The sequence below is a fragment of the Toxotes jaculatrix genome, chromosome 14 (genome assembly GCF_017976425.1).
Source record: "Toxotes jaculatrix isolate fToxJac2 chromosome 14, fToxJac2.pri, whole genome shotgun sequence".
NCBI lineage: Eukaryota > Metazoa > Chordata > Actinopteri > Toxotidae > Toxotes > Toxotes jaculatrix.
In genome coordinates, this window is record NC_054407.1 from 7,110,817 (window position 1) to 7,124,693 (window position 13,877).

The 13,877-nt window shown below is 47.1% G+C and overlaps 2 protein-coding genes across 2 annotated transcripts; both read left to right on the plus strand.

Moving 5' to 3' along the window:
• The first annotated feature begins 857 nt into the window (after positions 1 to 857).
• LOC121193347 (protocadherin-8-like) lies at positions 858 to 4,149 on the plus strand. Its single transcript, XM_041055584.1, has 3 exons — positions 858 to 3,314; positions 3,458 to 3,683; positions 3,797 to 4,149. Exons 1-3 carry the CDS (start codon positions 858 to 860, stop codon positions 4,147 to 4,149), a joined length of 3,036 nt encoding a protein of 1,011 aa, XP_040911518.1.
• A 1,708-nt stretch (positions 4,150 to 5,857) lies between these two features.
• LOC121193183 (leukocyte cell-derived chemotaxin 1-like) lies at positions 5,858 to 13,725 on the plus strand. The gene is made up of 8 exons (XM_041055380.1): positions 5,858 to 5,872; positions 5,986 to 6,135; positions 6,403 to 6,543; positions 7,705 to 7,845; positions 8,449 to 8,562; positions 11,502 to 11,652; positions 12,035 to 12,144; positions 12,811 to 13,725. The coding sequence occupies exons 2-8, from the start codon at positions 6,064 to 6,066 to the stop codon at positions 13,033 to 13,035; spliced, it is 954 nt and encodes a 317-aa protein (XP_040911314.1). The 5' UTR covers positions 5,858 to 5,872; positions 5,986 to 6,063; the 3' UTR covers positions 13,036 to 13,725.
• Positions 13,726 to 13,877: the final 152 nt, after the last annotated feature.

Consider the following 13,877-nt stretch of genomic DNA (forward strand, 5'->3'; position numbering starts at 1 on the left):
TATCAAAAGTGCATTATATGAAATCGTATCTGTCTGGGTGAGTGGATCAGGGCACTGTGGGGTTGAAGAAAAGGACAAATCATGTCTTTCATGCTTGAAGTTATTTTCCTATCAGAGCCGGAGAGGTCACTGACAGTTAAGCCTGCCAGTGACTTGCTTTTACTCGGGTGGGTTACACAGGACACACGTGTGGGGATCCAACCAGCCAGTGTTTAAGCATAAATCTCTTTACACTGAAAAAGTACGCCTATAGATAGGGTAAAGCATCCTGAACAGACACTCCTATTCAAATGCTTTGTCCTCTATCTCAGGGACACTGCGCATCTCTGTGCTTCCCCCCCAAGTGTCGGTGCGCAGACTCATTTAACAGCCCGAGGAATATAAACAAGCAACGGAAACTATAGCTGTATTAAATCAAGCCCCGCGTTTAGCCCACATATTGGATGCCAAGTTTCTCCGCACAGTCCAGGAATCTCTAAACAGGGTTTAGAGGTCTTTCAGAAGTCCCCCTTTTTTTCCCTCTCAAAGCCCGGATTGGTCACAGTGCGTCTCATTTGCATGCCTCGCCGTATAAACCCTCCTGCAGACACTGCAGCCCTCTTGCGCTGAGAGAGCAGCACACCTCCAGTAGAGAGAGAGGGAGAGAGAGAGCGGAGCGCATCCAGAGTGCGCATTGAAAGACATATGGAATATTTATTACAGGCTTCAGACTGAAAAAAAAAAACAACAACCCCAGAGAGTCGACTAGAGCGGGGAAGGAGTGGCTTTGTCCAGGTGTGTTTTGTTTAAACTTTAAATTGGACTCATTTCGGACAGTTTGCTGAATTTCAGATTCATTCTGGAGTGACGGCGTCAAGATGGGAGAAACAGGGTGGAACGGGCTGTTGGTGCTCGTGTGCGTCTCTTTGGCGAGCCTTTCTGCTGGCACACAGGGAAAGACGGTGAAATATCAGACATTTGAGGAAGACGCACCGGGGACAGTGATTGGAAACTTGGCCAAGGACATCTCCTCCAGTCCCTCTTCCTCGGGAGGCTCCAGGACCAATTTCAGGATGATGAAACAGTTCAACTCCTCTTTCATCCGTCTGAGGGAGAGCGACGGGCAGCTGTCCATAGGAGAGAGGATAGACAGGGAGCGGGTCTGCAAACACACCCTGCACTGCCTCATCGCTTTCGACGTGGTCAGCTTCTCCAAAGAGCAGTTCAAACTCATCCACGTCGAGGTGGAGGTCAAGGACATCAACGACAACTCCCCCGAGTTCCCCCGGAAAGAGTCGAGTCTGGAGATCTCCGAGAACACAGCCGTGGGCACGCGGATCCCGCTGGACTTTGCCGTGGACGAGGATGTTGGGGTGAACTACATCCAAAGCTATCAGATCTCCGTCAACAGCCACTTTTCAATCGACGTGCTCAGCAGGGCCGACGGGGTTAAATATGCGGAGCTGGTCCTCATGAAGGAGCTGGACCGGGAGACGCAGGCTTCTTACGCGCTGGAGCTTGTGGCTATGGACGGCGGCAACCCGTCCCGCACCGGAACAACGCGCATCAACATCAAGGTGAAAGACTACAACGACAACAGCCCGGTGTTTGACAGGAACAGCTTCTCCGTGGACCTGCCCGAGGACGCACCGGTGGGCTCCCTCTTGCTGGACCTGAACGCTGAGGACCCGGACGAGGGTCTGAACGGTGAGGTGGTGTACGGGTTCGGTAACCAGGTACCCCCAGAAATACGACAACTCTTCAGAGTGGACAGGAAAACTGGACGGCTCACCCTGGAGAGCCCGATTGACTTTGAAAGTAAGAACACGTACGAGTTTGACGTCCAGGCCACCGACCTGGGTCCGAACCCGAGCCCGGCCATCTGCAAAATAGTAGTGCAGGTCCAGGATGTTAACGACAACGCACCGGAGATCTCCATTACCCCCATGACCTCCATCACAGCGGGGATCGCGTACATCACTGAGGCGGCGGCCAGAGAGAGTTTCGTGGCTCTGGTCAGCACCTCGGACAGAGACTCGGGCGCGAACGGACAAGTGCACTGCACCTTGTACGGACACGATCACTTCAGACTGCAGCAGGCGTACGAGGACAGCTTCATGATTGTGAGTACCAGCCCGTTAGACCGGGAGAAAATCCCTGAATATAACCTCACGGTAGTGGCGGAGGATTTGGGTTCCCCTCCCTTCAGGACCATCACTCAGTACACCATCAGGCTGACTGACGAGAACGACAACGCTCCGGTGTTCAGTAAACCGGTGTATGAGGTGGCAGTGGTGGAGAACAACGCACCTGGGGCATACATCACCACAGTTGTGGCGCGGGACATGGACATGGGGTCAAACGGGAAGGTCAGCTACAAACTGGCGGACACATACTTCATGGGCTCCCCCATCTCCACCTTTGTGTCGCTGGACCCAGCCAGCGGGTCGCTTTACGCGCTCCGGAGCTTCAACTACGAGGTGATGAAACAGCTGGAGCTCCGCATCACGGCCAGTGACGGCGGCTCCCCGCCCCTGTCCGGCAGCGCTAATGTCTACGTGAGGATTGTGGACCAGAACGATAACGCACCGGTCATCACTCAGCCGGCTCTCAGCAACGGCTCCGCTGAAGTCCTCCTGCCCCGGGACGCACCGACCGGCTACGTCATCACCCGGGTGGAGGCGCGGGACGCAGATGAGGGCGTGAACTCGGACCTATCCTACGGGCTGGCCACCGGTGAACCCTCCGTGTTCTCCGTGAACAAAGCCACCGGGGAGATCTACCTAAACCAGGTGCTCAGCCACGACGTGGACGAGACCCTGAGCGTGACCGTGACGGTGAGTGACAACGGGAGGCCCGCGCTCACCTCCACCGCCACGCTCCACTTCCTAATCATCGCGGGCTCCCCGCCGAGCGACAGGACAGTGTACCAGTCAAGCGACGGGGACGAGGTGCACGCGCAGTGGGACCTGTCAGTGGTGATTATTGTTGTCCTCGCGGGGAGCTGCACGCTCCTGCTGCTCGCCATCATCCTCATCGCCACCACCTGCAACCGGCGCAAGCAGGACAAAGGCGGCGAAGACAGCGACTCATACGGGGAGAAGGGCACGCTGGAGAGGGGCAGGAACCACGTGGTTGACAACCCGCTTCTGCCGCTCCATGGAGCCGGGGGAGGAGCGGGCTTTGACGGACACTCCTACAGCAGCCAGCCTGGTGGGTTCACCTCGGCTCACCCCGGGGGCAGCGACATGTGCTCGGCCTCTGAGGACGGCAGCGAGGTGCCCTGTGTGTATGACTCAGACAGCAACAGCAAACTCCGAGGGAATAAACACGAGGTGAGATGCACCTTTGGGCCTCTGGGCTTTGTAGGGGTGGGGAGGGGAGGCGCAGGGTGGCACGCGACAACAGTGAGCACTCCGCAATGTGTTCATCCATCAGAAACTTATCTCTGTTTTCCTTCTCTGGTCTTCTCCTGCAGGGCTACTCCACTCTGCCTGGCTATGGGAACGGAAAGGAGGCTGTGAGGCCCATCACCATCTGGAAGGGGAACTCTTACACCACCATCTCTGCCAGGGACCCCGCCTTCAGTGGCAAAGACAGTGGCAAAGGGGACAGTGACTTCAATGACAGTGACAGCGATGTCAGTGGAGACACTGGCCTGAAGAAGGATGGAGCAGTGGTTCCTCCAGTGGGTGGCCAAAATGGTAAGGACAGAAATAAAAGGCACATTTGAATGGATGTATAAAATAGTGTGGGTGTGGTGGTGTGCTCTAGTTTTAAATCTCACTTCACTTTCTTTTCTCTCCATCTCTTTTAGGTCTGTGGGCTTGCACCAGTGAGTGTAAGGTCCTGGGTCACTCAGATCGCTGCTGGAGCCCATCAGCAGTAAGAGCCAACGCAGCTCCCTCACCAGCCCCGACCCTCTCCTCCTTCAACAGCCTCCCCAAGACAGCGTCCTTGCCCCGGGACCCCCACCGCAGGGACAACTACTACCAGGCCCACATCCCCAAAACAGTGGGGTTGCAGAGCGTGTATGAGAAGGTGCTGCACAGAGAGTACGACTACGTCCTGGTCACCCCACCCAGGCCTGTGAGGGTCCAGGAGATCAGTGATATCACCATCCCTGTTTACACCCCCACTCCAACACACTGCCCCAACAATGACGTCTAAAACAGACAGTTGCACACACGCTCACCTAAGCTCACTCTCAAAGAAATGTATAGTGTATTCAAATTTTTAATTTATGATTCCTTGACAAGGAGAATAATGTATCTATCTGAAGTTATTTGTTGCTGTGTGGAGAGTGTGCACATATAAGTTTATATCCTAATATTTGTGTGTTTTTGTTTTATTGTAAAAGACACATTTGAAGTCCATTCAATCACAAATTTTGTTGGACATGAAGTGTATCATATGCAAGTTTTGTACATACAGAGATTTTTATTTTTTATAAAAGTAATAATTAAGCAAAGACCTGTTAATATGAATTGTAATTATTGATCTTTAAGCATGCTGACTATTTAAAATGGCCCCAGAAACTGTTGGGTTTGAGGGCCGGTGACCCACAATGTATCAAGTTGATAACTGTGTATGAAATGATTTGAATGCAATAATTATAAGTATAATTGTACAGATTTTTTTATTATCACAATATTCTGAGAGAAAATAAACTTTGAAATACTGTTCTGAGCACGTGACTTCATGTGTTTGTTTAAAGGGATCACAGATCGAGGCGAGGGGGGGGGGGGGGGGGGGGGGGGTGTTTGTGAATGTCTTACAGGAATATATCAGTCAGGCCAGTCTCTATAGGAAAAGCCAACAGGCGTCGCTGTTATTGCAGCACTGAGCCTCTGTCCTTGCAGCCCACTGAAGAAGGTCAGCTTTTTTTTTTTTTTTTTTTTTGTGAATACGATTTTGCTGGTGAGGAGCCAGAGCAGACGACAGGGTTTTGTAGCAAATCACTCCGGCACAACAAAGAGCTAAAACCTCCATAGTTATTCTTTTCATCTTCATTCATAGGACTGCCATAACACATATTAATACAAGAATGAAAGATATGTTCAGGTTTCCATTACATAAATTGTTTCCACCTGCTGATGAGACATAATGAGAGAGAGAGAGAGAGAGAGAGAGAGAGAGAGTATATGTATAAAACTGGCTTTACTGTTCGTCTCTAAAAAAAAAAACAACCTAACCTAACAACCTTATATAAGATAAGAAGTTTAACTAAGGATATGGAACAGGCAGCCGAACACAGTTGGTTTTTGTTAAAGAACATAAAGTCCTTGGGAATAAACCTTTCTGCCATCCTTTCAGGATGTTTTTTGTCTATGTGCCAAATGCGCACGGTGCGTCCCTTACGTAATCACCCCTCCAATGATTCAGGGTCTTTTAAATAACAAGTCTGAACTCCAGAGGTAGCAGACACAGAGAGGTAAGAGTGAACCCTGTCGCTTTGTGCACACTGTCGTGTAAATATACCGTCTCCGACATATGGAGAAAACACGCGACATTCCGCCAGAGTCACCTCTGACCTGCAACAGTCTGTGGAGCTATTGCGCAGGGAGGGAGGGAAATGGGGGGTGTGGGGGGTTAGGTGTGCGAAGGTGATTCGAGGAGACAGCCTCGCTCTTCCTTCATCATCTCCTTAATTGCTGAATAGATCTTAGTCTGCCCACAGAGGTTGTCATAAAGCTTAATGATATGAATTCTGGAGGATCATAGCACGAATCAAACTCATGGAAGTTGAATGAGCAGCCTATGTGAGCTTCAAAGGGAAAGAATGATGAATGCTTTTCTGAGAGAAAGAAAAACTTTTGCCTCAGATTACGCGGTGATCAGCAGCTGGAGGTTAGATTTGACCTTTTCATGGAAAGTCGCAAAATTTGGAAAGGTAATGTACAGTTTTAGCACGAGAGCGCGCAACTGTATGGGTGAGGAGGAAGGCGTGACTATCCTCCTCCCCCTCCTCCTTAGCGAGAGAGACAGAGAGAGAGAGAGAGGGAGAGAGAGAGAAAGAGAGATAGAGAGAGAGAGAGAGAGGACTGAGTGGAGTGGGGTTTCCTCAGGTGTTTGGATCCAGTCATGGCCGGGAGCTCAGAGAAAGTACCGATCGCCTCGGCGGGACCAGAGGACCTGCAGCAGTTCATGCCTCCGGTGAGTGTTTCTACGAGCCAGTACAGCTCATTTATAGCTCATATACACTGGGACATCATACATCACTGTGCATCTCTAGGGGCCCATCAGGGACCAAAACTTTCTATTTCTTGACCTTTCAAAAGTTGCACAAACTACCAATAACGATCTCTGTAACTGTGAGTTCAGTATCATATGACGAGGTTATCAGAAGTTTCTTTACAGGGTGATTTTCGGGTGTGTGGTCACCTTGTCATGTCCTGGGGGGGTTTCTTTACTTTGCCATAGGCCTACTCCGCCGTGGCGGTCAAGCCCAGCGCCACCGGCCGTCTCCTGAAGGCCGGGATCGCGGTGCTCATCGCCGGAGCCCTGCTTCTTCTGCTGGGGGCAGTTGGAGCTTTTTACTTCTGGAACAACAATGAAAAACACGTAAGAATGATATTTTACTATTAGTCTATTCTGACTTCATTGGTGGTACACTGGTGCAGCACGTTAGTTCCATTAAGATATTCAGTTTTAAATCTGGGTACGTAATTAAACAAGTTCTAACCTACCATTTTAGCGCTGCTATATTTCACTGATCAGCCTCAACATGTTTGGTGCACTTTAAAATGTTGTAGGGAGCGTGTTTCAGTTTTCCAAGTCAAAAGGAAAGTTCTCAGAAACCATTAATAACCCTGTGGAACACAAAGCTTTAGTCCCTGTCACCACCCCAGTCATTTTCATACAGTCCCTTAAGGCTTTCAATCGAAAATCATTTCAGTCAGCCTGATCTGCTAGATAATTCACTTTTTTTATTTCCAGTGCATTTTTCTCTGATTCCAAAACTTTTCTAAAATAAGAGGAACTACCTCAGTGGAAAACAGCTCTCATACTCACAACCGATAAAACATCATGTCACTTGACTGAAGAAATTGTTAAAACAAGCTCTTTTGAATTGGAAAACAAGTGAAATTATGTCATCAGTAGTAGATTTTTTTTTTACTTGTTAGAATTAAAAAGACTCAATAGACTGAAGCAGTTCTTCAAGATGGATGTTTTTTGCAGCGTAGGCAAACAGTAAAATGGAAATTAAACACACCATTTTCATGGTACAGTCTGAGGTAAAGCTTAGTGAATGGAGTCCTTGTGGGTATGTGGTGTGTGTTGGAGGATTGTGGCTGGGTGGAGAGGGGTGGGGTGGGGGTGGGGGGCCCTCTGGTCCGGCTGATGCTCCAGGGGCAAGAGGTGTAAGAGATGAGAGGGAAAATGTAGCTTTCTGGGTGTTTTTTTTTTTTTCAATTTGAAGTTTGAAAATGCTATTAAGACATGATGAAAAGGCTCTGTAGAGGGGTCATCATCACCCAGAGGTGTGAGAACTGTATTCTTCTTCTGACCAAGTTTGAATGAAGGTGTGTGTCTGAAAGAGAAAATTGAGAAAGGAGAGGGGTTGAATGTGTGAGGACAAGTCATGGGGTAGGACTGGAGAAGGAAGGAGAGGGAGAGTGAAAGGGAGAGGGCTGGGGGTGGGGTGACTCTCAGGACTCTCATACCTTACATGCCAGTCTGAAACCTTGTGTGTGTTTTGTGTGTGTGTGTGTGTGTGTGCAGGTCTACAATGTCCACTACAGCATGAGCATCAATGGCAAAGTGGAGGAGGGTTCAATGGAAATCGACACAGCCAGTAACATGGAGAGATTCAGCACCGGCAGCGGGGCGGACGAGGCCGTGGAGGTCCACGACTTTGAGATTGTGAGTTAAACTGAAACTAATGTTTAAAATAAATAAATAAATAAATAAAATGAAGAGGATCAGGTAAAAGCAGAGAACTGGACTCACCAACATGGTGATCAGCTCCCTCCACGCAATTTGGAGATGAAGTCGATCCGATCTGTTGAAACTTTAAAGACCCTCGAGGGCAGATTGGCTCACTGCAGCAGTGGAAAAAAAAAAAAATTAAGAACAAGTAGACATGTTATCCCCCTTTGGGCCAATCAGTGTCAAGATGCATCGTCCCTCCAATTTTCATTAAATTCGGACTGGTGGTTTTTGACCTTTAATTAGAGAGCTGCAATCAGGCCAATCAGACTAGTGAAGCAGCAGTTTTGGCCTTTTAACAATTAAAATTTTGACCTTTAATCATACCGACCCTGTGAGTGTAATTTTTTTAATCTTGAATTCAGTGCTAAGATAACCCCCCCCCCCACACACCCCCACATTTAATCAAAATCAGATGTTAGCTGTGATGCTGCATTTAATGTGCAGTCCCAGACACCTGCAGCTAGAAGAAGACAATGCAGCATCTAGAGACATCATGGGTTATAAAGTCCAGCTTTTTGTTTTGTTCCCCTCCAGGGGATCACAGGGATTCGGTTTTCAGGAGGAGAGAAGTGCTACATCAAGACCCAGGTGAAGGCTCGCCTGCCTGATGTGGAGGCTCTCAACAAGGACTCAATGACATTTGACCTGGTGGGTTGGTCCAGTCCTTCTTATATGTCCAGAGCAAGTGTGTTCTCTCCATGCTGTGACATGATTTTCAGGGAATTCACCAAAATCCTGTAATGACAATTAACCTGGGACTTTCCAGAACCTGAGCTTTTAAGAATCTTAAGAAGGTTTGGACCCAGGTCTTTCTTTTTGTTTTCACTGTATTCTACAAATTGGGATACCTTGGCACATTGGTAGTTTTTTGATTTGTTGCACTGTTGTAGTCGTCACTACTGTGATGTGACAACACATCTGCGTGACCAGTCATTATCGCCAAGGAGGTGAAAGTAGCAGGACTTATTGTTACCTCCTGAGACGTTCCCACATTTAGTTCCAGGAACTTAGCCCCAAAGTGGGTGGAGAATAGTGCAGACTGAATAGTAGATAGTAAATAATAGATAGTAAATAGAAATAGTCCAGACTGAAATATCCCAACACCTATTGGACAGATTTCTGTGAAATTTTGAACAGACATTCATGATCCCCAGAGGACAAATCCTTTTTACTTTGGTGATTCCTTAATTTTTTTCTCCAGACAGAAGCATCAGGTCAAAATTTTCACTTATCCAGTGAAATATGTCAAGATCTACAGGATACACTGGCACAAAAATATGGTACATACATTTACGTTTTCCACAGAATGAACTGAAATAACAGGCCAACCATCAGCCGCTAACATTTAATCTAGGACCAACATCAGGTCGCAATTTTAATTTGTCTGGAACTTAGGTTTATGACCAAATACTTGCAAAACTGATGATATTCTCATTAGCCTTAGCTGTAGCCTAATTTGCATTTATCAATCAATCAATCAATCAATCAATCAGTCAATCAAAGAACTTTATTTGTCCCCTGGGGGGCATTTCAAGGCACATGAACAGTTTACACAGTTAACACAATAATAGCATAGAATAAAATAGCATAGGAATAAAATAAAATAAGAATAAAATCAAGTAACTCAGAAGGTGCTGTGATAGCAGGACCTTCTGATAGAACATAGTACAACATAGTAAAACATTACACCTGCTCAGCATGTCAGCATTGTCTCTACCAAAGTGACAACATTTAGCTCAGCTCCCTACTGTGGCTGAGCACAGTTATATGGCTCTTTGATTGATTAGATGTGAATTGGTCAATTCGACCTCTTACCTTCAGGAAAAGAGCTGCAAACAGCTGTAAATGTGATGGATTCCTGAAATAGAAGAACAGAGACAACTGCAGACCTGACAGTGTATGAAGTGAAAAACTCATCACCCTTTATTAATGACTTGTTCCCTTTCTAATAAACCATTAAATCGGGAGATACAAATGTTTGCAATTTAGTAATTAAGGGACATGAGTTCCTCAGTTTCAACTCACCAGCCATTTGTACTGTCAAAAAAAAAACACAAATTATGCCAGAGGAGGATGTAAATCAAAGGATATTTCAAACGCTGTTCTTAAAAACTGCTTCTAACTCATTTATGAGGCAATAATAAATCTTTAATCAGCCCAGCAGTTAAAACTTACTAAAAAGTGTTCCTTATTAACACTAAAAGTTGTATCACTGCATCGTCTTTGCTCTGCTGAGCCTCAGAGCTGCACTACACATTCTCACCTCTGATATAATGCTAATGTACGCTGTGGCATTAGCATGAGTCACCCAAACCAGTGATATACCAGGGATACCGAGGTGATATCCATGTGCAAGTCCCCATCTCTTAACAGCTTGGTGGACTCTATTAAAACACACACACTACACACATCAGAGGACTACACTGAATATACGTGTGTGTGTGTGTGTGTGGATTGCTATCACAACTCACAAAAACCACCGCCTGTGATTGTTCAATTGAGGCTGCCTGACAATTAAAATCATTTAGTTCTGCATAAGCCTCACATCCACATAAATCCACATCACCAGAATTGCCCTCATGAACACGGAAGCGTATAAACACTGACAAGCACACAATTAATTATCACGCAGGGCTGCTCTTATTGCCTCTCTCTGCCTCATAAACGATCACTTATTTCACGTCTGTGCTTTGTGTGTGTTTGTGTTATTGCCTCTTTTTGCCTCATAAATGATCGTTTGGTTCATGTTTGTGCATTGTGTGTGTGCCAGCGTGTGTGTGTGTGTGTGTGGAGACAGGGAGATGTTATTATAATGGTAGCTGCAGGCTGGTCATTTGCCATAATTTAGAGTGATGGCAAATATGGGTTAGATAAGCGCGCGCACACACACATACACACGCACACACAAATACACAAGTGTGTGCGTCCTCATCCAGAGAGAGTGGGTCAGATAAACTCTTATCAGTCGAGCAGTGGAAAAGGACCCCCGCTTTTATTTGTCCCTCCAGCAAATCATTTGAGCTGAAATAAAAAAAAAAAAATAAAAAAAAACAGCAGCAGTATTTCTGAAAGGTTGGAGGATAACAATCCCTAAACATGTCTGTGGCTAGTGCAGTGCAGCCCTCAGGAACAAACGCCTCTGGGCAAAATCATCCCCACAGAATTCCCCTTTTACCTGCAGGCTGTGGATACAGAGCACGTATGTTTACACAGTTCCTCCTCTGGAAACCTCATTAGTTTATCAGCAGAAACCTGTATATTTAGGCCATCCGGTCTTCAGATGCTGATGAGTCCTGACATTGTGTCTACCACTAAATGTTTGTGCAAAGGGAATCTATGTACTAAAGCCTCAAGGACTTCATTTTTTTTTTTACTACTTGAGTTGATGTTGTTATTAGGAGCACAGCATTAATGCAGATTAGATTCGGACAGAATGCAAGGAGTGTGGGCTATTTAAAGGGGAAGGCTTGTAACAAGATAAACAAACAACCCTGATATTACGCCTTCAGCACCGGGATGTTCTGTTGATATGTTTATTTGGGTATCAGCTCATTTCCTCTCCTCTTTTTTTTTTTGGCCTTCTGAAGGAGGATGAGGTGATGCCAGCCAAGTTTGAAGACGATCTTATCTGGGTGGCGACTGACACACCCCTCTCGGACTCCACCTTCCTCAGCAACAAGATCAAGGACTTGTGCGGAGACCTGCCAATCTTTTGGCTCCGTCCCACCTACTCGACCCGTAAGCAATCAGACAGCTCACAGGAAAAGTCTGAAAATATAAATCTGAAAATTTTCAAGGCTATGTGAGTATTTCACAAAACAAAGGGGATGTGGGTCAAGCGGTCTCAAGTATTTCCATTTAACATCGCAGTTGTTAAAGCCCCAGAAAGAAAAACAAGCTAAATAGAAAAGTCCTTTTGAAGTTTCCAAGCCACAGCGTGTACAATTTTTAGCATGCTGGGAGGTCAAAAGTTCTCAAAACACAATTTTATTCTCCTTCATCTGAGGACTTCAAAATGCTGCCTGAGAAACGGCTGTGCAATCAGGAGCTGAGCCACATTAGTGCCACTCCGCTCCTAAATTTGGTCTGCTGTCAGATAGTGAGACTGTGATGTGTGCAGGCGGACAGAGGAAGAGGAGGGCCGCCCTCCGCCAGCGCCGCCAGGCAGCCGGGAACGGGGAGGAGGAGGAGGACGTGGAGGCAGAGTTCAACCCGGAGAACCCCTATCAGGTGAGTCACACAAACAAACTCGCACTTTCCGTCCTCTGCTGTTGTGTTTGCTTCCCGCCACAGCGTTCGCAACTGTCCGTTCGGATCTGAGGGATACCTGAGAAGGCTTTGGCCGAGGAGAGTTTCTCACAGCTGTGCAAGCGGCAGCAGATGCCGGGGTCACGGCGGAGGGGCCCGGTTTGTCACTGCGAATCTGAGTGTATGCGTGGGTGTGTTTTCTGTGCATGCATTTCCTGTGTGCGGCTGTCTAAAGCTTTCCTTTCAGCATTGAGGCTGTATGAATAATTCCACCACATCCCCCTCCTCCTCCCGTGGCCCCTCTGCCCCGCTGAGCACACACAGACTCCCATACATTCACCCTCCGTCCTCACCCCTGATGCTGGGCCCCACTTTTCCTAATCCCTCTCCCTTCACCCTCTGAGCATCCCCCAACCCCTGCAACATTCTCCTGACAACCACAGAGGGGGGTAAACAGCAAGCACTATGTTGAAAAAGAAAATATTTGACAACAAAAACCCACATCTGACAACATCTCCTCCTCCCCATCCCGCCTGTCGGATATCCATTTTTAATTGGTTTGAAACGAGCTTTCTCCACTGCTAAAGACATACGCTGGCACATGACAGAATGCCACCCTGACCCCTGTCCTCTCTTGTCTATTCTCAGAGAAATCTCGAGGGCGAGCAGGGCAACATGAACATCGACCCCATGCTGGATCACCAGGGAGTGTGTTGCGCCGAGTGCCGACGCAGCTACACCCACTGCCAGAGGATCTGTGAGCCGCTGGGAGGATACTACCCGTGGCCGTACCACTACAGAGGCTGCAGGGTGGCCTGTAGAGTTATCATGCCCTGCAACTGGTGGGTGGCACGCATCCTGGGCCTGGTGTAGACACCTCCACCCACCTGGGAGGCGGTGGGGTCCAGGTTGAAGAAACAAGAGCCGGAAAGAAGGATGGGGGTTCCAAGAGAGGGGAGAAGAAGGGAAAAGTTTAGCTTCTCATTTACGTTAGATACCGCTTGGTCTGACCAGATTCATGAGAAATGAACAGCATCAGTAACCCGTGTCCACACATTATAAATGCATGGTACAGAATCTAGGACGCACATGATCTCACATGTCAAGGTAATGCAGTCGATGCACACTGCACAGCTTCTCTTATTAAAAAAACATACCTGCTCTCCATTTAGATCCCTCTGAACTACAGCACGACGCGCTGTCAGGAGAACATGCAGCAGGTTAGGATACGAAACATCCCAGGGACCTGTTTTCAATCAAACACACTGACACCAGGATCACATCACGTTGCATGAACACCACACATTTATCCACGGGAAAAGGCAGGTGAGATTATATTTATAGGGCTGACCTTTTCTTTCATCCTTTACCTTTTGATGTAAATAAATGAATAGGGCGCGAGGTATATCACTAGCAGTAACCCCTTCCTCATCTCGTCTTCATGAGTAGCTCTCATTAAAACATTGTGCTGCCTCTGAAACTTTCATCTAGATGTATTTTTGTCTGCATTGAAGAAGCTATCTGAAAGTGCAATAACACAGAATAAACTTTTTTTAAGTAAACTTTAAAGTGCCACCCTCTTTTTTTTTAATGTTACTGACCGAATGACTTTGTATCCTATTTGTAAATACATATTGCTTATAACAGAGCACTGGGTTTATTTAGGAACAACCCCCTCTCTGTCTCTCTCAGACTCAAAGACACTTTTCAGTTTT